General features: G+C 39.2%; 1 protein-coding gene across 3 annotated transcripts in view; it reads left to right on the forward strand.

Annotated features, from left to right (window-relative positions):
- Positions 1–22,237, forward strand: part of LYRM4 (LYR motif containing 4) — a 99,808-nt gene that overhangs the window by 52,988 nt on the left and 24,583 nt on the right. Inside the window, exon 3 of one of the 3 annotated variants that reach the window (XR_014270567.1) lies at positions 15,083–15,199. The exons of 1 other annotated variant lie outside the window; for it this stretch is intronic. Coding sequence is in view for 1 of the 2 variants with exons in the window: in XM_082499478.1 (XP_082355604.1) it covers positions 19,763–19,828 (66 nt within the window). In the remaining variant the exon portion in view is untranslated. Of the gene's footprint in view, positions 1–15,082; positions 15,200–19,762; positions 19,892–22,237 lie in introns of those variants that run through there. One more of the 3 variants, XM_082499478.1, reaches the window with a different exon arrangement.

The following is a 22,237-nucleotide window of genomic DNA, read 5'->3' on the forward strand; positions in this document are numbered from 1 at the left end:
CTGTTACTCACCTTGTGAGCAATGATAACAAAGTGAGATCCAGTGGTAGTTCTCTTTAGTGGTATTTAACGATTGCTGTTCAAATTTGGGGTTTTTTTAAGGTTGAAAGCCAGGAAGGACAGTTGACCATAGGTTGGAAATCGCTGCAAACCTATCCTGGATTGCTAGTACTATTACTGTTTTCTACTACCATGTTAACAAGCATCAGCAGTGATGTTAGGAAGTTTATTTTTAGTTTTGTTCTTTTACCTGTGCATTCAATTCTTTTATACAGGAACAGGTTACAAAGAAACTTTACAACAACTACTACAACAAATCAAGGATAGGATAATGTTATTGTATAGACACAATAAATAGGGAACTCAAGCAGGAGTATTGTTGCGTATTTTTATTGTTATCAAAACAAATTACAAATGCCAATATTGTTTGAAAAGCAAATTCTGTATATGTAAATCATACAAAGCAGAAAAGAAATGTTTAATTTGATCATGGTATATGCTTGTCAAACGTGTAATTTCCATTATTCCTTCTCAAAAGTAATCATATGACTACTCTCTGGTGTATGTGCTACAGATTATTTTTTGTGTAGAAAGTGACATTTAAGTAGTACTTAGCAGAGATTTCTATCTGTGTCAGGTTTCAGATTTTAAGCATATTTGGTTTAGCCTTATTTCTTAAGATCAAAATGTTTAAAATCTTTTTCAAATCAAAAGGATGTTTTTATGGGTCTTTGTTCCCTACTGGTGAATGAAGGAAGGATCTTGCTCTTACTGCATTGGAGAAAATACTGCTTTGGAAATAGATAAACACTGGAATTTCAATCAACATCATGAATTTTTCTGAAAACTTTTTCAGGGTGAGAATGGGAATTTGACTAAAACAGCTCTTTAGTCTTAACTATTGTAGAATCCAGCACTTACCATAAGAAATCAAAAGTAAAGTTTGGGAAATAAAACAGCAGTGGATCCATAAGGTTACACCTAAAGCCAAAGTTGTAATTCGTAAGTCGTTTCCACAAAACTCTGTTTGGGTGTTGTTTTTTCGTCCAACGGAAGTAGAAGTAAAGGTGTTACTTCTGAACTTCAGTTTGTGGAAAGTTGTGCATGCTTCCTCCCAGTTGCAGGGACAGCTTTGACAAGGCAAGAAAAGTGTTTTAATATCACCTTCAATGCCACACTTGCCTGTCATAATGAGAAAGATGCCTGTTTGGTGACTGCTTTTTCCCAGCCCAAGCCAGCTGCCTCCAGCTAGACCTTTCTTTGGGAAGATCAATCACAAAATTGCATATGTATCTCTTGGGAAATTCAGTGTGTGTGAGTAGTAAGCACAAACAGCAGCGGAAATTCCCTATTTCAAATTTTTCACTGACTTTGAAAGATTTCTTAGTGATCCTGGTAATATCTGACAGCCATAAATAAAGAGCACTCTTAATAACTCAAATAAACAGCAAAGCATTTTTACTAATTATTAGGCGTGAAAACAAATCTCTTCTCTCATCTCTAGGATTGGTCCTCCAGATAAGGTTATAAGTGTGTTGTCCTGACAATGTAGGTAATTTATGATACAGCCAGAGGTGTAATTGCTCTGTGAATAAAGAGAGGCTTTTAGCTTCCAGGGGTATAAAGTATTTTTCATGAATATTAAGTAAACTTTAATGATTGAAGAAAAGAGCAAAGTGGAGGACAATCGTTTATATTCTGTCTAAACTGGCCTACGGCCACATTAATGTTTGTAACAGATGTAGAGTATAGCTAAAATAATAATAAGGATTTCCTCCTCTTTTTCCTTACCCTTTTCACCACCTTTTAAACATACATATAACTAAAAGTGTGAAGGCTATCTCCTTATTTACTGTAATTTACAGGAGACATTAAAGAAAAATGGAAAGTAACTGTAATCAGTGCTGTTTGAGAAGTAGTGACAGATTGCAATTGAATGGTTTGAAGCTGTTAATTGCAATGAGATTATACTAGTTCAGATACCTCTGATGTCAGGTCCTTGAAATATTAGTTGTTTCAAAGACAAATTGGATTATAAATTATTAGTAAATCTGTACCAAGGTGATTAAACCCACTCGTAAACTGTCAAACATGGGTACTATTTCAAGATGTAGTTTAGTCGCTCATATGCTGGAAAGGGAGTTAGGAATTAAAACTAAGAGTTATATGTGAATATGTGGAGTAACTGAGTTACTTTTGAGACTGGGCATTTCCTGAGCTTTCAACCCTCTTAATGAATTTTTGTTCAGCTTTAAAGTATTCCTAGTCCACCACTAGCCTTTTCATCTGACTCTGTAGAAGATGCTCTAGCGAGAGAGGAGGCTGCTTCTCTAAGGCAGACTTACAAACTCGCTTGACCACTTGGGGGAGATAAAAAACAGCAGATCTATGCAGCCCTCACGAAGATCACAAATACAGTAATGGCATCCTCGCATTTCCACTCTGACAGTCTACCATTGCTAGACAGCACTGTTCTCAGTGAAACAATATTTTTTTTCCAGTAGGACAGATAAAATATATTGCACTGCATGGATCTTCTTGGTAATACCATCCAGTGTCATTCTTATCATTAATCAACTGTTGTTTATTGAAGCAGCTACAGAATTGCTTAATGGTTTGGTATTGGATTTATTGAATTTTAAGGAATGAGAAATTGAAACAGTAGAAGCTGAGGAATAGTTCAGTAGTTTAAAAGTCCGATTAACTCAGTTGTGTAGCTGCTGAATTTCATCATGTGTTCGCACTCTCACATGCACACATAAACACTTAGAAAATTCCAGTCTCCTGCACAAAATAATTAAACAAAAGCTCGAAGGTCTAACAGTGTGTACATCCAAAGCAGTGAAGGGGAAAAAAGCAAGAGGACATCTTTTTCCATTTATTTTCTTCCATCGATGTTGTTTCATTCCAAGCTTGAAGCTTTCTCACTGGTATGTTGTCTGTGGTGTGTGGATATTTGCAGGAGGATGTTAGCGGAGTTATGGGCATTTTGGGTGACTATTTTTTACTCTTCATTTTTTTACTTAAAACATTTGTAGTGGTCATTACAAAGCTTGGTATTCTAGATATTCTGTTGTATGTACTATTAAAAGTGCAGTCATCCGTGGGAAATATTCTCCAGCAATGTCCTGTTGGTAACTATAATAATAAATAGATGTCATTTTCACAAAGCAAAACTTCTATTGATGGGCATCGCAGTTCCTCTTAAGTGCTCTGGGCTGGGGCCAGGGTTTGGGGCAGGAGGACTCCTGTTTTCATTCAGCTTTGATCCCTCCCCCGCCCCGTGATCATTCAGTTTCTATTCCTTTTCAGCCATTTCTTGTAGTTGAGGAGCAATTCTCTCCTGCTCACTCCTGCCCTGTATCTGACATTGGGTCTCTGCTCAAATGCCACTCCCTTGCCAGCGGTACCTCCTGCAGGCTCATTCTCAGATGTGTTCATGCTGGCTACCAAGATGACAGGGTTGGTGTTTTCTTAAGTGACCTTGCATCCTCCTATGCTGGAGCGTCTTCGTCTATGTCTGTGTCTTCGTCTGCTAAAATGGATCCCAAGAATGGGTTTGTCCTTCCTGGCCTTGCTTTGAGATTTCATGGCCCTGCAAATTGGCTTATGAGGCTCATAAGCCTTGAGGCAAATTGAGATCTCACACAAGCTGAGTCAGTTCTAATAAGGAAATTCAAGGACCAGAGGTTTTGTCACTCTTCCAGCTCACTTCCAGCTTGATGAGCAGGACCACGAACACTGCAGGATCGTGTTCCTGGAGCTAGAGTACTTCACACTTATGTCAGTCAGTCGTGCTGGATTTAGCACTAGTGCAACCCCTTGCACCATCAGTGCACAAAATGAGCTTCAGCAGTTTGCTCCATTTTTTTTCGTTTCACAGATCGCTTCTCTGCCAGTGCTCAAAATGTGGTCCTCTTCTGTCATTGTGATTTGTGGTCTGCAGTGACTTCTTCCCTTCCTCCCTGGGGCCCAGCATGAGTCTTTTCTCTGCTCAGGCAAGACCATCTGGCTGTTTGCTGGGAATGTCCGAAGTATGCACAGGACATGTTGGTTCCTTATCAGAGATCTCAAGAATCAAGCCTCTACAGCATCACAGAGCTGTCTGTTGGTGATGCCACATTTAGCAAACTTGTCCTACAGATGCTGTTTCCCTGGAAGCTCCAAGATCCCCCTTCTATGTAAACTGCTTCCTCAGGTCACCCACTGCAAATGCACGTAGGGCAAATTATTGAAAAGAAAAATATTGTGTATCGGTCTTTGGTGTTCGTAGAGATGTGATGTCCATAAAAAAAAATTCATAGCCCATCCTTATTCCTCTGTTCGCTAGAGAACCTATACCATGCATTTCGGTCATATCATGAAACTGGTCATATGATGAAACTAGTCATCTCTTCAAAGGACGACTAAACTTTACAGTTATTTGAGATAGTTCTCTCAACTAAGAAATGTTAGCTCTGTGAAGTGTTGTGTTATTTATAAATGCTTTTAAAAACAAAGAAATAAGTTATAAGTAGATGCAATTGAAATAATTTTACATCTCTTAATCCAAAAAGCCACATGATGTGTGAATGCTATTTTCAGACATTTTGATAGTTGACTTGTTTCACAATATGAATGTAATGGAATTAATAGGATACTGTGCCCATATGATTTGTCATGAGGATGGGTTTTGGTTTGTTTTTAAACTTTATAAATAGCCATATAAATGCACTTGTCAGGCATTTTTACATTTTTAAAAATAATCCACTACCCCCAAACTCAGAAGGTGAAAGAGTAAATAAACTTTACAGCCTTAGTACAGACTTAACATCCTCAGCCTTATTTTGCCTTCTAATTCCTTGCATGGTTTTGCATTCTTCTTTGCCTATTTAGATCTTCAGTTTTCCACTCAAATATTGTCTGGCTTTTAATATCGTCTGAGAGTCAAACACAAAATTCCATACTGATAATTCTAATGGCAACAGGTATTAGAGCTGGTAAGATAACCCTTTATCCTTCAGTGTTGTTCTGTTCCAAGGTTCCAGCAAGCACTTAGCATCTGTGCTGTGCGGGAATTGGGTTGCCTTATACTGCGTAGGGGGAGACAATGCATTCAGCAGAAATAATTATAGAATATAGAATATTAAATATAGGAGATTTAATTTCCTGATTGCCCTGTGGCTCTAGATACTTGTAGCATGGCAGAACGTGGCTGCTTATGATGGGAAGGAGGAAAGGACAAAATAACATACTCTACATTCAATACTAGTTATACTCCCATACCTGCCTTCAGAGCGTGCGGCATCTGGCTGTTGCCTCTCTCTTTTGCCAGAGGGACTTCAAGCGTTTTATGTCACATTTACGTGCTCCATCACAGAAACTTCTGATTGTATCCTTGCTTCAGAATCTTTTAAGCTGGTGAGGAAGCATCAATCATCATTCAGTACCATTTACAATCTGGTATTTAGGTCGAAGAGTGATGTCCCTGGAAGTTGAAGCATTTTGCTAGTAATCAGCTCGGGAAGGGGCGTCAAACTTCATCGCTTCCTTTTTAATTTTGGCCACCTTTTCCTTAATGCTGTACAAAAATTCCTCTCACTCATTATGCTCAAATGTAAAGTATGTAGTATAGATGACATTTCAGTTAGGGAAGGACATGGTGGACCATTATGGTTGATTCAAGTGAGTAATAACACTACATATGATTTGAATGTATTTTCTTGTGGGCGAGGGAAGAGCTTCAGTTAATTCCCCAAGCTATCACAGGAATTATAACAGAGGTTTGCTGCTACCCTGCGATGTCTTGCATGGCCACCTACCCCTGTTTGAAATGGGTGTAACAGGCTCTCTCACTGTATGTGGAGAGTGCGGAACCAGCAGTATTTCTGCAGGCGCTTTTGCTTGCTCAAGGCTTAGTAATGTGAGGTGTGGCTGTAAATATAGCCAGGCAGGGAAGGGCAAAGCTGGCTCAGAATTTTAGTCGAACGTAAAGTTCCTTCCCCCATAGCGCACTCTTTGTCACTTTGGAAGCAGTTAAAGGCTAAACTGGGAATGAAAAATCATATTCCAAAATAAATACGTAGAGGGGAAAATGAAGACGACTGTATGTCATTCTTACCATGTGAGGAAAGTAATCACAGCCGTACTTTTGTTTTCTAAAAATGGGTTTGGAGGGTGCCTCCTTCACATTAGGCAATTCCCTGAGTGACCACTTTGAGTCTATTTTTGCACTTCTGCAAAGCAGCAAAATATTATTCCTCATATGTATAGAAAGCATGACTGTTCCAGTACACAAGAAAGTTAGCTAGTTCTGCACACCTCTTCAGACAGCTTTGATGTAGAATAAGGAAGATAGCACATGTTATATATTGTTCTTTCAGTGAATCCTGGCAAATGCTTGCTGAGCTAGTGATGATGCATTTATAAGAGAAATTTGTTGTATTTATTATCTCTTGTGGAATGACTGTCACATAGGTCATGTCCACGCAGGCAGGTATTCCTAACGATGCCCGGGCTGTTGCATCACCTTTTGGGTAGCAGATGCTTTGAAGAATGGGGAGAGCCATGTGTTCCTTCACCAATCTCTTGTTCATTGCTGTTATCTGGCATCTGTTGAAATGATTGGCAACACTGAGCTATTAGTTGATGATCACCAAGCCGTCTATAGTTATTACACCACAGGTATTGATGTTGCATCATCTGCTGCCACCATCACGCACATCCCCGAGTGACCCTTACAGAAGTAGAGTCACTTTCTCCGCAAAAATATTTGTATCTTTTGCAGTAGGTTATTGCAGGTATGTGCATTTGTTTTTGTAATACTGCAAGAATATATGCGTTTCACTTCACAGATTGCTAGGCCTACATCTACTGTGTTTAGATCTCCGTTTTGCTTAGAGAATCTCCCGCATTCTCTACACGTAGCAACAGTGGTGTGCTGCTTTATAGAGTATACCTGGAAGTAAATAGCAATTTTCAATAAAGTCTCCCTGTCTACCCCATTCTCTTTGCTATTATGAACAATGCATCATAGCCCAATGAACACATACATGCTGTTTTAAGTGAGTTTTACCTTCTGCAGTGGAGTTGTATTAACCCTTAATGATATCTGAGAAAATACCTGTTAATGGAGTTATAATGTGGCTCCTGGCAACCAATGCTAAAAAGTTTCCGCAGGCTGAAACAAAATATGCTTCAAACTTGAATGGGAACAAGTTCAGAGATCTGGTGTGGCATTATAAGATGCCTACAGTGAAACCTGTGATTGTTTCTGATTGTAAATTAATGGAGAATTCTTCACGGTAATGGTCGTCCCATTGGCATAGCAGTGCTGCTGTGGCAGTGAACTGTAAATTTAAGAAACATAATGTTACATCAAGAGGATCATTACAACTGAACAATCCAACCAAAACTCCCTGAACAAATGAAACTGCTTGTTAAACAGCACTCTGTCAATCATTGCTATATAACTACTTCATGGTTTCAGTCTGGAAAGCATCTCTGAGGACTGAGGAATTAGGCAGAGAAGTAGCGTAAGAGAAAGACTCAGTCTAATAGTTAATGGACAATGTGGTTAATGTAAAATCCAACCCGATGCAGTTGTTTTCGGCATGACAACAAATTACTTTAACATCACTATTATATAAAGCAAGAAACCAATAAAGTTTCATTTCATGGGATTGTACCCATACTGATGGGAACAGTATTCAGTAGCTTTTTTTTTTAAATTCCCAAGCAGAGCAATCCGTTTTGTTAGACATGCCAGTATATAAAGAGGTTTTTCTTCTTTTTTGAGATTGAATGTTTACCAGTAAAACAAAATTAATGTAAAGAACGATTGATTTATAAGAACTTGACATACTCTTCGTTTTCCTTAGTATGAGATTACATTGTATTTGTTGATGTTACCATGATGCTAGCAAAAATATTAGATAGACAATTAGAACTAAAAAAAGGTACCACCTGTAAGTTTGGTGCTATGCTTTGCTCATGATGGTGAAGTAATTCAGTTACTACAAAACGACTTAATAAAGTATATGTTTGTAGTTGCCCTCTGATTCGTATTCACTTTCTATATTTTCATAGGTGACTCCTGGCTTTTTTTAAATTAAGGAACAAAAAAAGGCTGGGTAGGATACTTTCTTTTCCAAATACATATGTAAACAACAGGAATAGCTGTTGCAACGGGTTTATTTTTCTTTAATCTCCTGAAAGTATAGTGCTAAAGCCTGCCATTTGTTACTGGGTCTCTTTTGGTCCTTTGTTGTTGAAAGTTTACATCAGTGTCTACAGGTCTATGGGAGCACTCGCTGTTTAAACTTTTGGGGGAAACTGTGATGTGTTGAAGCTACTGTTATAGCTGAGGGTAGCCCCATCAGCATCTTAATACTGTGTTGTAAGATGATGAATTGAACATACAGAAGAATGAAACTGGAGGAATCTTCAAAGTCTTCCTTATGCAAATATTTGGACATGGTCATGTTTCTGTAATTTTCTCCTGCAAACCACTTTGAAGCAGTTGGGATGGGGAAGTAGCCAGTGTATACAGTTACCAGGCAGTCTGAATAGCAGAAATCTGTGTTCGGATCTTATTTTGCAGGCAGAGCTTCCCTGAATGTTAGTAGGGAACAAGGGGTTTCGTAGAAAGACAGAGCGCGGCAGAAAATTCTGGGAGAATGCAGAACGATTTTGAGGAAATATTGTGATGTATTTCATTCTTGCTGTAATTAAATAGTCTTTCAGAACAATGATTAATGTGGAATCCAGAGGTTCATTGTGGGAACTGTTTCTTTCACATTTATACAGAAGTGATTGATTGAAACTAAATTATATTTATATGACAGAAGGTCTAAAAATACAAAATGTGCAGTAAGCTCTGTTTAGTTCAGCAGATAAATGTAAAATGATCTTTTGTGTCTTTGGTTATGCATTTTTAACATTGTTTCAAGATGTTGGCATTATGGTTTTTATTCTGTGGGGAAAAAAAGAAAAGAGGGGCTTTCTCAGCTCCTCAATTTTATACTGCTAGAATCAGATATCTCTCATGAATCTCTCTTTCCATAACAGAGTAGAATAGCAGTCTCTCAGTTCTCTTGGGACTTCCAATTACGATTTTTTTTAAGTCTTTACTGAGCTAGTTTTTGAGGCAATACAGAATTTAGAAATGCAGCCCATCAGCAGTTTGCTGTATTCTAGTTTCTGCATGCAGAATATTAAGGAAGTATGAATGAAGTTTAATAAAATACATTGAGGCATTATGCAACTATATGTTGCTACCACAAAAGTAATACAAATATTTTGTAGAAAATTAAAGGTTATCATCCTATTAACATGAAACAAAATCTGTCTTAAAAATTCATACACAAAATCTAATTATGAGTGCCAAGATATGGAATTAAAGGAATGAAGTACTAGGATGCAGTTTTTCAGTGCCTCCTTTTTAGTGGTTTTGCCATACAAAAAGTAAAAAGGGAAAGGCAGCATTAGAAGATGTAAGGCAGAGTCTCCCTTAGCTCTCCTTTGTTCTCCAACACCTCTCCAACGCTCTTACGTGTTCTGCTGAGACGGGCTGGTGCATGCCTGCTTCATGGAGGAAGTTCGTTTTGGAAATGAGACGTTAAAAGGAAGTAGTTCACAGCTGCTGCTTTTGGAGAGGAGGAAGCCCTGTTAATAGGAGAAATGATGAAAGGAAGAGAAGACATAAGGGCACGAGGGTTAAGGATGAATTAACGGATAGAATGAAGCAGGGTGGGAAAGGAAAAATAAGCATTAGTTGTTACTGCATTCCCCCGACTACTTAAGATTTTCAGCACCCTGGTATTATTTATGTGGGTTTGACCACCATTATGTATAAACAAAAACCAGAGAGATGCAAGTCTTTCCCAATTAGTGTCTGCGTAAAAAATAAGCTACTCTTTAATTATGTCTCTGTTTCTTCTAGCTTGCTGTCCTGAATCTGTCAGCTTTTACCACCTTCTTTGTAAAGTATATGCCCTGAAGTCAGGCAAAAAATTTTAACCTGTTTTGTAGTTGATGATTTGATACAGAATCACACCAATGTTAGAGACATTTTCAACCTATTCTGCTCATCCTACCATTGTACGTGGCATATTATATCAGAGCAGGTTCTTTAAGAAGCACTTCTGTGTTTCTGCTTGAAGATGTACGTTAATCTGGTACCTAAGTAAAATGAAAAAGAGTGACCCCACCAGGGTTTTCCTGCACTTTCCCCCAGTGTAATTAAGGTCCTGTGTTGATTTCACAGTTCAGCATATTGGTGTTGGTCAATGACACTAACTCTGTTAGAAACCAAGGGAAATTGGAGTCTTTCTTTTTCCCATTTAAATTAAATTGTTTGGCTGAAGTGTCCAATTAGCACTGGTCCAATTACAAGATACCCTGGTGAAGGAAAGCAGGAAGCAATACATCTTGCTTCCTAAGTAGAAACTTCATTTTATTTTTAATCAGTGCTATTAAGGAAGACTTCCTTGGGAGTAGGCTTCACTGAGGGTTTGTTCATTATCAGCTCAAGGTGAAGCCAAGGGGAACCTTTCTTATTTCATACCAGAATTGATTTTTAAAAAAATAAATAACAAGTGCATGCACAGGGGGCTGGTGCATGTATTTATAAGTGGAGTTGCCATTGGTAACACAGCTGATCTCCTTTCTTGGAAAAGTCATTGTTCATTACTTACCTGAAGTGAAAGGTTAATGGCCTGTAGCGAACTGAAGAAACCCCTATAAAAATGCACAGCAAGGATCTAATGTTGTTATACAATAGTGCTTTCCACATACTTTTCCTCAAGTAAGACAGACATAGAAGATAGCTGTTGCTGTTCTAATAAATAGATATGATGTAAAGTAGTACTCGGTATCCTGGAAAATGAAAAGGTTCCTGCTGCTGTCAAACAGACAGCTGTCACCAAGAGCACAGATTTTTGCTGGCTTTATTGATATTTGCAAAATATGCTGGCTATACTTTGTATAAAACTGCTGCACTTTTTTTCCTTAAGAAGCATCTTTGTTGTAGTAGAAGTAACTTGTTTTGTAGTGTATCTGTCTCTTCAATTGCTTTCTCGATAGCTTAAAACCGATACTTGAGGCACATTTTTTCTTTTTGCAGTTTGAACACCATTAAAAATGAGATCTCGTGTAGTACATTTGATATTGAGGTATTCCGAAGAATTCTGTTGGCTCTCGAGCAGAAATTGAACACTTCAGAGAGATCAATTAGCTGCCTCACTGAGATGCGCCTGTGATGTAGGATTAAGCCAAGTCACTCGGCGGCTCAGGGAAGAAAATGCAGGATCTGTGTTTTAAACCAAAGACAACTTTCATGGGGATAGGCTGCAACCATCAGTCTGTAGTTGAAGAACAGCCCTAAGTTGGTATTGCCTCTGGAAGTGACAGTCCTGCCTGCTCCCTTGTGTGGGTGTAAGTAGTTGATGTGGTACACGAGAAGGAGGATCAGGATGGCTAGGAAGCAGGTTTTTTCCAGGCAGGTACCAGAGTGGTGTTGGGGGTTAGCCTGGCTACTTTCCCAGTCACTTCACCAAACAGCTGTACGGATGTTGGTGTCAGCAGAAGCAGAGCCGGGAGCAGAAAATGCAGGAAGGGGCATGACGGCTTTTTTTTGAGTGACAGTGATAGCCAGTAACAGGATACAGTGTGCATCAGATGACAGCCACTGATTTGTAGAAGCTGTGGGATAGCATCCCTCATCTTCTGAAAGATGCAGCTGGAGCTTAATGAAAGGTATACAAAGACCACCTTTCAGCAGGAGTGCTGGTATAAGCAGTTCCACCTTAGAGAAACAGCAGGTTGGTCTCCCAGTGAGGGCTTCTAGGCAGCCCCCAGATTGGAGGATCGATCACTTAGAAGCAACTCGCGGCTGAGGGGAGCCCACAGTAGACTGCACTGCTACAGAGGGAAATGTCAACCAAACCACATGAGCGGGGACAGCTTCAAGGCCATCCCTTTTCAGGGTTTAACAACGAGAACAGGCAAGTGGTCGCCAGTGCTTATGAGTAATAATTCTGCCAGGACTACCTTGAAATAAGTGATGCCACGTATCAAATCATTAGAAACCTTTCTTACAGCGCTCAGGTTTTCCTCTCATGCTGACTATTCTCAGCTGGGCCATAGCGTGAGAGCAGATAACATTGCAGGTTAAATATGTATCAGCAGCTTCAATTTATTTAGCGCCAGGTGCTGCCAAAATGTCTTTTTTGTCAATGATATTAGCATAGGTATTGGAATACTGTGTGAAATTTCTTTTCAGTCTGCCCCTACAAGCCAATATCTGAATGTTACCATAGATCACAGTCTGTTGAACCTAAAATTACTGCTTTAGTCTAGCTTTTCCACATTGAATAAAAACTTTTAGAAGGCACAGATCTTTACCTTGATTTACTTGAGTGATGTTTGATGAACTTGCAAATTTTGATCACGTCACTTAATAGAGATGTATATTTTCCTGCGATAATGGAGAACTTTGCAACCCAGTTATCTTCCTCCTCGTCTGCACTTGGCTTCCTCCCCGGTCATCTTCCTTCCCCAGCATCCTCATTTCACTTACTATGAATTGTTCCTTTCTTCATGTTTGGTAGTTTTGGCTTAATTTGTTATAGGAGGCACTCTACAAATATTTAAGCGTTGTTGCTGTACGGAATGAGAGGTGGGGCTGGGGAAGAGCTTTGATAGCGTAGACAAAAGAGAGCACCTGAGCTAGTTTTGGTGAAGCAGATCCTTCTGCTGAAAGTTTCTGCTACCTCAGCTGAGGCGCAGTAACCAGCTGCGGGTACATCCCTAGCCTGCTGCAGTGCAAATAAAAACTACTGGTACCTAAGTAAGCTTACTTCATTTGGCATCGTGGTAGGCTGGGAGCGCAGGTGCTATCAGTTGCTGTACCTCAGCTGAAAGGTAAGAACTTCTTAGGCCACTCTGTTGTACTTGCAGTTGTCAGGCCACATGTTGTGCTAGAAACGCTCTTTGGGAACGGGTCTGTGAAAAACAGCTTGTAAATTAGCTTTGGGAAAAGTCCTCAGGGACAAAGCTTGTGTGGTGAAACCGATTGCCCTAAGGCGGGGCGTGGGGACAGTATACATCTTATCCAGGGAATTGTGAGGAAAACTGCAGGCTTGCTCAGCACCCTTACAGCTCACAAACACATCTCTACCAAAGCAATGCAATACACCGTTGGTGTGTGACAGTTGCATTGTACAGAATTGCCCTTCAGCTGTATGTATTTCTGGTTTTAGCTGCCATTCTTTAAAGGAAGAGCATAAAAGGGAAGAACAAATCACTTTCTTTTCCATACATATCTGTAAGTCTTTTCCTTCTAAGTAATCCTTTTCTACTGCAGTGAATAATTTGTCAATCCTATTGCTGCTACCTATGAGTTAGCTTTCTTTTGACTTGTCAGTTGGCAGCAGCCTGTCTCTAATTATGTATGCAAATAAATTTGGTGCACTACCTCAGATAATACTGCTTATCTGCATAAAGATGTTTGCTTTCTAATTTTTCCCTCATTTTGCTCAACTGGTGAGGAAGGCAGGGAAGGGAAGGAAAAGAGTAGTATATCACTAAGTAGGACAAGAGTTGACAGCAGGTTACATATTAATAGAGTAATGATTTTCAACCACAAGGATTTGTTCCAAAGAGAAACTTCTGCAAGGTTTAGTGAATCCTTCTGAAAGCGTTGCTGGTTGAACTGTTGCTTTTCAGTCTGAACTTGCAGGTTGTATATTGTGCCCCTGCTTTCTGTGCTAGTAATTAGAAGAGCCTCTGTTGTGAGTAGTTTAAATATTGTAAATATTATAGATGTAACTTTCCTATCTGTTTTGGAAGGTTTTGTGGCACTTTTATGTCTGTGCTTCAGGCCATAGTTTGGTTAACACGTTTTCAGTGTCAAAATAAGCACTTCCTCACCTTTTTTGTGATAGCGTCTCAATTTGTGAAGCCGAAACAGTGAGCTGGATCAACAAAGCTGGTCGAACTGAAAAGTAACTTGTTTTATCGTTGTGGACGAGGAGAGGTGTCATTCGCTCACCTTTTTTTTTTAGTGTTTGTTAAAAAGTTATCTTGCTTACCTCATGGCCATGAAAGTATTTATGGTAATAATTAAGGAATAATGGGCGGTGATGAAAGGACCTGCTGAAGTTGGTACAAGCAGCATGACTACCAAATAGGTGTGGGCTCAGACATCACCATCCCCAAAAGATATGGTCTATCTGGGGAGCTGAAAAAGTTGAGACAATGTCCACATTAAAGCATAGAGCAGATCTGTAGAAACGTATCAGTAAAGCTGAAAACTTTGTGTCAAGAACCTGATGTCTTCAGTCTATATGCTTTGGGTTTTGGGGTTTACTGTGGACTACCTCTTGTCTAGTTCTGATGGCTTAATGCTTAGTTACTGCTGGAGCACACTCAGCATGGCTCTGGAGAAGATCTGCCAGGCAGTTTAGTCAGAGCAGAATCCATCCCTGCACTCTGAGACACTGGGCCACGATGAGGAGCAAAGCATGGAGGATGAAGAAATTCACTTTACAAGCGCGCTCCATGTACAAAGTAAAACCTCAGTGTAGATGCAGTCCAAAAGACTTGCTCTTCCACGGTGACAAGAGTGTGTGGTCAAACAAGGAGTTAGCGATCGTCTCCCGAGTCCTATGGTCATGTTATAACTTCTAGGCAAGCTTCCTACTCAACTCCCTCTATTACCTTAAAGATGAATAGGAGGATGGCTTAATAATTAGCAGGCTCTAGCTATGCTATAAACACAACCAAATTGAACTTCTGCCAGTGTAAGAGTACAGTAGTTAGTACCTGTGACACCCGTGATATGTTTAATTGGTGTATTGATACTAAGAATTGTGCATGTGACAGCATAAAGAACAGGGACTTTCATTACAGTTTTGGCAAACCTGAGCTGAAAGAAAAAGCAGCACAGATGGCTGAAAAGAGTAGTAAAATATTCCATTTCATGTCTGCAGAAATCATTAGACAGCGGTTAAAGAGGTGTTACTAATGCGTCAGATTCACTTGGGGAGTTATGTTTCTGTAATGTCCACTAAAACAATGATACTTCTATTTTTGTTTTTAAGTGGAGCCCTTGCCAAGTGCAGACGTGTTTCTCTGCAGCCATGAAATGGATTTATCGACAGTAAAGAAGATGCAGATTCTCTCAGTGGCTTCTGTTTTACTCCTGCCAGCTCAGCACAGTAAGCAAGCAGTAGCATGGCTGTCGTTTTCTGTCCACCATTGCCAAAATTCAGTCTTAGCAGTCTTATGGAGTTACCACAACAGTAGCATGCTGATTTCATGCTGACAGTAAACAAAGATGACAATTTTTATATGGTAAATCAGAAGATCAAAATGTGACCTAGTTATCAGGACACATTGTAAATGCAACGTTTAGTAGTAAGTGAACCTTTGAAACTTGCTGCAGAACGTAGGAGGACTCTGGGCTGCACAACACTTTGATCAAGACTGTGTTTAGAGCAGAGTACATGTGATTAGCCAACGTTTCATCGTGGTTGCTGAATGCTTCTGACATCACTGCAGGAAACGAGGCAAAAATCTCTCAACTCTTTTGGCTGCAGGGTTAAAAAGCATGGCTTTATCGCAGTGTGTGACAAAGTTGCACAGCACTGATCAGCCCTGTAATCGCATCTTCTCTGGAATGCTAACAAAATCCTTTACAAGCATCACTGGAATAATACGGAGTCATTTATTGATCTTTAGTCTCCATGAAGAACTGCAGTCTTATTGATTCATCTACCATTTACAAGCTTGTATCTTGCTCTTAAAAGCTTTTTTTATTGGTACAGTTTGGTAGTTTCTGTTTGGTTTATAGGTGTATTTCCTTATTCTTCAGTGGCAGAGAGGTACACAGATGTGAATAGGTAAGCATATAAATCTGAAAATTTCCATGTGAATTGAGTCTCTCCAATTAAATTTATTTTCTGGATACATGGAAACTTTCGAGCTTGCTGAGGCAGACAGTTTGTCTTGAGCTGAAGCAGCCTCTGTGTTTCTAGAAAATCTAAGATAGAACTGTTTGAATTACCTTTTTTTAAAATTCTTTTGTCTCTCAAATTTAATCAAAAAATCATATAACCAAATTGAAAAATTATCCTATAAACAGAGTTTGATCCCACCTAAAGTACATGGGAATTTTGCTAATGGGTTCAGCGAGAACAGGATTTAATTTCCACCTTTTCCCCCACTAAGTCTGTAGAACAAGACTCTTCCTGAAAAGTACATTCTTTATAATAGCAAATATACAGATCCAGGAATTTGGTGTTTAGTAGGGCTGAACCACCACTGTTAACTGTTCTTATTTGTCCCGTAAAATGTTGTCTCCCCATGTGCTTTTCCTGCTAAGCTGTACTGCTGTTATTTTTGCCCATGATGAGCGCACTGGAATCTTGGCCATGCAGCCGCAGCTCCATTTATGTATTATATCTGGCAGGTTTCGGCGCCAGTGGCTGTGTGATGAGACTGTGGTAACTAGAAATAAACTGAGCTAATGCTGCGCCTTGTACCTCCTAGGACAGAAATGCTGTGCTTTTCCTCAGTTTGGATGAATGCTTTGTGTGTTTCTTGTTTTATAAAAGAGCATGCTAGGAGAAAGAAAAATAGGAGCGCCTGGAAAGGTTGGTTTGTTGGTGCCTCTGTATAGGCCTTATGTAAAATACGTGCTGAGTTTCAGTCAAAGACTTACGCGTATTTGGTGTGAGTTTCAGTCTGTTTCTAATGGATGCAAATGCGAGTAGGGAGTTTTCTTGAGTAGCGTCAGGAGTTTGAGAGTAGTGTTTGTGGTAGTAAAGACAGACTGAAGCTGAAACACAATTTTTGAATTTTTACATTGCTCCAAAAGGTAGGTTCATGTTGATTCGTAGGAGTTTTAAATAAGCAATGTGTTGAGAGATGAGCGTCTGAATTTCAAAATGATTGTACCTGAAAAGCTGTGTCATCTCTTTCATTTACTGTCATTTATCTCAGCAAGTGGCAAACTTCTAATACTTTTAGACATTTTGGAAAGCATCATCACCAGTTTGGCCTAGATGCCTCAAACACACACTTCGGAAAGTGTCAGTATCACTGTTGAGGAATGCACTTTCTTATAATGAGACTGTTTTACAGGTACTCATTCTTCAGAAATGTGCATGTTCATCTCTGGTATGAAGTAATTTTTTACTACAGTTATGTTGCCATTGCAAAATATATATATATATTTATTCAAATCATCCTGGGGGATCAGATTCCTGTTTGCTAACTAGTACAAGCTTCAAACAAGCCTTAACTTTTTTTCCCCATAGTTAGAACAACTGTGTTGCATTTGCAAATCAGTGGCTTTAAATCTTTTTGAAGAGCAGATCCATGGGAGATGTTTCTATGTTTTGTTTAAGTTGCTGCCTTTTGTGCGATACTGAAGCTGATGCTTTACAGGTATGCACTGACAATCAGTAACTGCAACGTTGCGGTTTTGGGGGTGTCAAATTCTAGCAGATTCTGTGCGTCATTGTCCAGCAACTCTTTTTACGTTAATTTGGTTCTGGATAAGGGATTTACATTGTAAAATGCTTAAAATGGTACTTGTAGTTTTTAGATTGATTCACTTGTCAATTTAACTTAAAGTACCTTCTTCTCCACTACCTTCTCCGCAGTATCTGCTTTTCAGTATTCACAAGTGAAAGTTTTATACATTGGTCCACTTGTAAATAAATAGTTTACAAATTCATTTCACTAGCAGTGTCCACATTTTCTGGGTAGTTAAAATGAGAAAAACGTGTTGTGCAGCCAATTCCCACTGTAAACGCTCTAGACTCTGCAATAAACTTTTGGAGTAGCAGGGGTGGAGAACCCGTCTTTTTTAACTTCATAGCACTTGCATGCAGTTCAGGCATGACTCATGTCACGCAACCAACAGCACAGTTTGTCAAAACCAGGAATGCTGGGTGGACCACTAAACCCCTAGGACTTGCGAAGCTTGTTCAGGGATGCAGCCAAACTCCCAGCTCTGTCTCTGTCTTTCTCTGTTCAGCCCAGTATGCAGTGTGCGCGTCTGCCAGCTCTTTAGCTGTGGACCCTTGGAGGACTGAGCGCGTTGGCTACCATGCCTATACCAAATGCCCAGCTTTTTGAAGCTGTTCGGATTCTAATGAACCGAGTGTCTTCATCATAGCCAGAGAGACATGTAAACAAAAATATGAGCCATCAGTGATAGTTGATAACATCCTGCTTTCAGGTAATCTGTGATTCTCCGTACTTTTATGCGGTTTTCATTTTTTCTATGCATGCTCTTCTAACTTTTCACAGTTCACAAGTTGATATTTGCATAATTAAGGGGGAAATTTCCAGTGGATACTTGCAAAATATTTCAGGTGACATAGAAATGGTAAACAAAATAACCCAACCAATTTATTTCCCCCTTCAGCCCAGAAAACTGCTTCTTAAAGATGAAGCAATTAGTACCATCAGGTTGCCCAGAGACAATATCACAGTTCCCACAGTATTTTTTCTTCTTTGTCTTTAGGAACTTCTGCATGTCACTTTGTAATCTATCACAAGTTTTTTTAAGTCCAGGTGTTATGTCAATACATTTTTTTCCTCCCATTGTTCTAGTTTTGTCTTTCTAAATATCTTCTGCTATCTTATGGCTGTGAATATAGTCTAACGTGAAGGTCTGTTCTGCATATTCTACGTCTGATCCAACCTGTACCACCTAGTCCTCATTTTCAATACTCATCTGACAAATTCCCAGCTCTTACTCAGTTTCTAATTTCTGCTGTTAAACCCCAAAATGGGCAAGCTATTTCTGTGCTTTATTTACAGAATTTTACAGAAATTGGCCAGTAGGGAAATGCAATAGCGAATTCCCTGTTCCTCTTCTTTTTCCTCCAGGACAGTTTCAGTCCAAAGGGCAATAAAAACCACTACGAAGAGCAATGTTATTTTTGTGCTTGTACAGGATTTACAGTCTGATACTTGGATGCCATTATAAAAGAAGGTGAAAAACAAAGCAGGGAATGGGCATCGGTGGAGATTGGTTGCTTGATTAGGGGTTTGGGGGCTTTATGAAAGCGTTTGTCAAACTGTAAGATGACCCCAAACTCCAGTGGATCATTTTTAAAAATGTAAGGTACTTAGTCTTTCTGTCTTGAACATTTCTTCTTTTGAAATATTAAGATGACAGTGACTACGATCTCATCCTTTATTTCTTTCCTACTTGTTGTAATTCTTGGTCAGAAATGTCAAGTGTTCAAAAACTGGTCTGTCTATGTCCATTTCTTGCATGATCCTTTCAAGGACAAGAATGAAATTCACAGCACTTTGCCAAGATGGTTTTCTACTGAGAATGTGGATCAGAGCCCAGCACATAACAATCCCCATAAACTAGGTTTGTGTCTTTGTAAGAACCAGGCTTTAGCCATGAAGATAGTAATAGCCATTTTGCTGTTAATTTTGTGTACAACACAAAGGCTTAGCACCAAAAAATCCTGGAAATCAGCCTCCAAAAGGCAGGTGTAGTTTGTGCTGTCTTCCATTGTTAATGCTAATAAATGTTGCTGATGGGTTCATAAATGGTGGAAATCCTATTTCATCTCCGTATCTCAAGAATGGGTGAAATTCACTGTCAGTGAACTAAAGCAACAGCAGTCATTATGAACTCAGTTAAATAAATACCATTGAACATACATTCATCCATGTTGTGAAACTGGATGATAATAATTCTTTGTTCAGTCATATAGAAGCTCCCTGTTCCTTCTATTTAACAGTACAGGGTCAACCACAGAGTCAGAGAAGAACAGGATGTGATGGTGATGGATCTTGAAGAATCATAACTGTTACGCGAGAACAAGGTTTTTTCTAAATTGACTAGGTATTCCAAAGTATTGGGACCTGGAATGGTATCATTATATAAGCTGTCCCATATAAGATCTTCTCCCACACTAACATTTCTATTATTTAGAGGCTACAGTGATAGGTAAACATATATCGTAATTTTGGTGATGCAGATGGAAAGGTGTAGTCATTTAGGCCTGCACAATGTTAGGTGTATCAGACAGAAAAGTAGAGACAGAATCACAACTTATGTCCTAATTTGCCCTTTTTTGTCTCATAAGAAAATACCTTATGATGCTTCTAAATCCTGCTGCTAATTCTACTGTAGAGCAGTGGAACATTGTACAGTGTGCATCTAAACAAGCTCAAAGTGAAGCGTGCTAATTTTAGTCAGTGATGGCTCAGAAAGTCAAATCTTAGCAATAATGTATAGAAGAGCACTCATTCACCACCACCTCTTCTTCTCCCTTATGAAAACCAGTTTTAGATGAGGTTCTGTTCTGCTATTTAATACACCAAGTGGAGTTCACAGTTTGAATATGTGCAGAATTAGAGTTTGTTTTCATGGATTGCAAATGTTTTTAATAAATATTCCAGGCTTGATATTGCTGGAGAGTGTTTTTACCATACACTTTATGACGGAGAGTTGCCTAGCAAGTTCAATGAAATGAAAATATTTGCTTTGGCACGCAAGCAAGTTCTAAAAGAGCTTAGGCAATATTTCTGCTGCAGAAAATGTTGATTGTTAGTTCTGCTCTAACTTGTGAATTTGATTTTTCTAAAATAAAATAAAGTTGTTTCGTTATTCCTTGCTTCTCCTTCTGTGCTGAATTAGAATTCTTTTATCAGATATGCTGCATGGTTCTGTGTTTTATTACTTTGTGGTGGGTTGCAGGGTTTTTTTTATTTCAAGGCCACTTTATGCTTACTCAGAAAATACAGCAGGAAAATAACCTAGGGAATTTGAGCTGTGTGTTAAAAATCACCTATTAAATATAACCTGGTTTAAGTTACTCAGGTAATTAACATATATAAGAAGTAGATTGGGGATTCTATTTTGCATCTTAGTTTATGCGGGCAAAGAAGAACCTGTACAGATATTTGTACTTTCTGCAGCCACAGTCTCATGGCTATATTGAGGAAGGTCAGTAAGGTGAGGGGACCTAATGGAGAATGGAGTCAGAATCCCTGCACTTTCTTTACGAAGGTTAAGAATAGTAGTGTATTCATCGATTGACATTATTCTTAATATATTTGGCATGAAATACTAGTGTTTTACAGGGTGAATTTTGTTTAGTTTTACATAATAAAATGCTACTAGATTTCAGGGCATCAACATTTGTCATGCATTTGACACACAATATAGAAGTTAGAAGTTATATATTCAGTTATGCTTTGCTGAAGAGAGAGGGAGATTGGATATCATTCATTGCACAGAGGAGGAGTGAGTGGATGTTTTCCAGTCATGAACAAGTTGTGAAAACTAAGGTACTTTGTCTGGAAGGGGTGACATGGACAAAGGCTGGAAACCTGTCTGCCATCTTGGAAGGAAAGGAAAAGGTGAGATGAAGGAAGAAGAGAGAAATATCTTTGGAACCTGTGTCAGTGTGGATAGGTTAATTGTGGTTTCTCTTTTATTCCCACACCTGTGTCTTTAATAAATATTTGCATGTTGTCAGTTTTGAATTTTGTGAATGAATAACCATATGTCCGCTTTATTGTAATTTGGATTGATGCTGGATAACAGCAAAGCATAAAGTGAATCTGTACACCAGGAGCATAGGACACTTCACACGGCCTTGTCCTCCAGCATATTGTTCATGATACCCGAAGATTAACAACAGGGGACCCATTTGAGCCATGCAGTGAGTTAGCACCGCAAGAACTAGCGGAGGCGGCAGAGCTTTTCTTCTACTGCCCGTTGGTTGCAGTCCTGGTATGGATCGACGTGTTAAGGTACACACTCAAACATCAAAGACTCTGGGGGAAAGTAACACTCTAAAAGTGTATTCACTTTTTTCTGTCTCTCTCAACCTGAGAGACTGCTGGGAGGTTGTATCAGTACATTATAACTGAGAGAAACAAATTTGGGGGTTTGTGACAAATAATGGCAGTAGTTCCACTTGGCTCTAACTTGGTTTTGAACCATCAGTCTCATGCCTAAGAACTTGAGCTTGCAAGAAAATCTTGGTAGATGCCTACTTGCTTGCCAGGGGCAATACCATATGGAATAATGCATGCTTGGAGAGGCCAGAGATTGCTAATAATGCATGCAGTCATTTCCCCATTTCCTGTCCACAATATATCATCCTTTAATAGCTGCAGTTTGGAGAAATCGGTGAGATATGTAGTTTCCTCATACATGCACAGCCACTGGTGTTATTCATCCACAACCAACGATTTTCTTC

This window comes from Vanellus vanellus (assembly GCF_965231255.1).
Source record: "Vanellus vanellus genome assembly, chromosome: 2".
NCBI lineage: Eukaryota > Metazoa > Chordata > Aves > Charadriiformes > Charadriidae > Vanellus > Vanellus vanellus.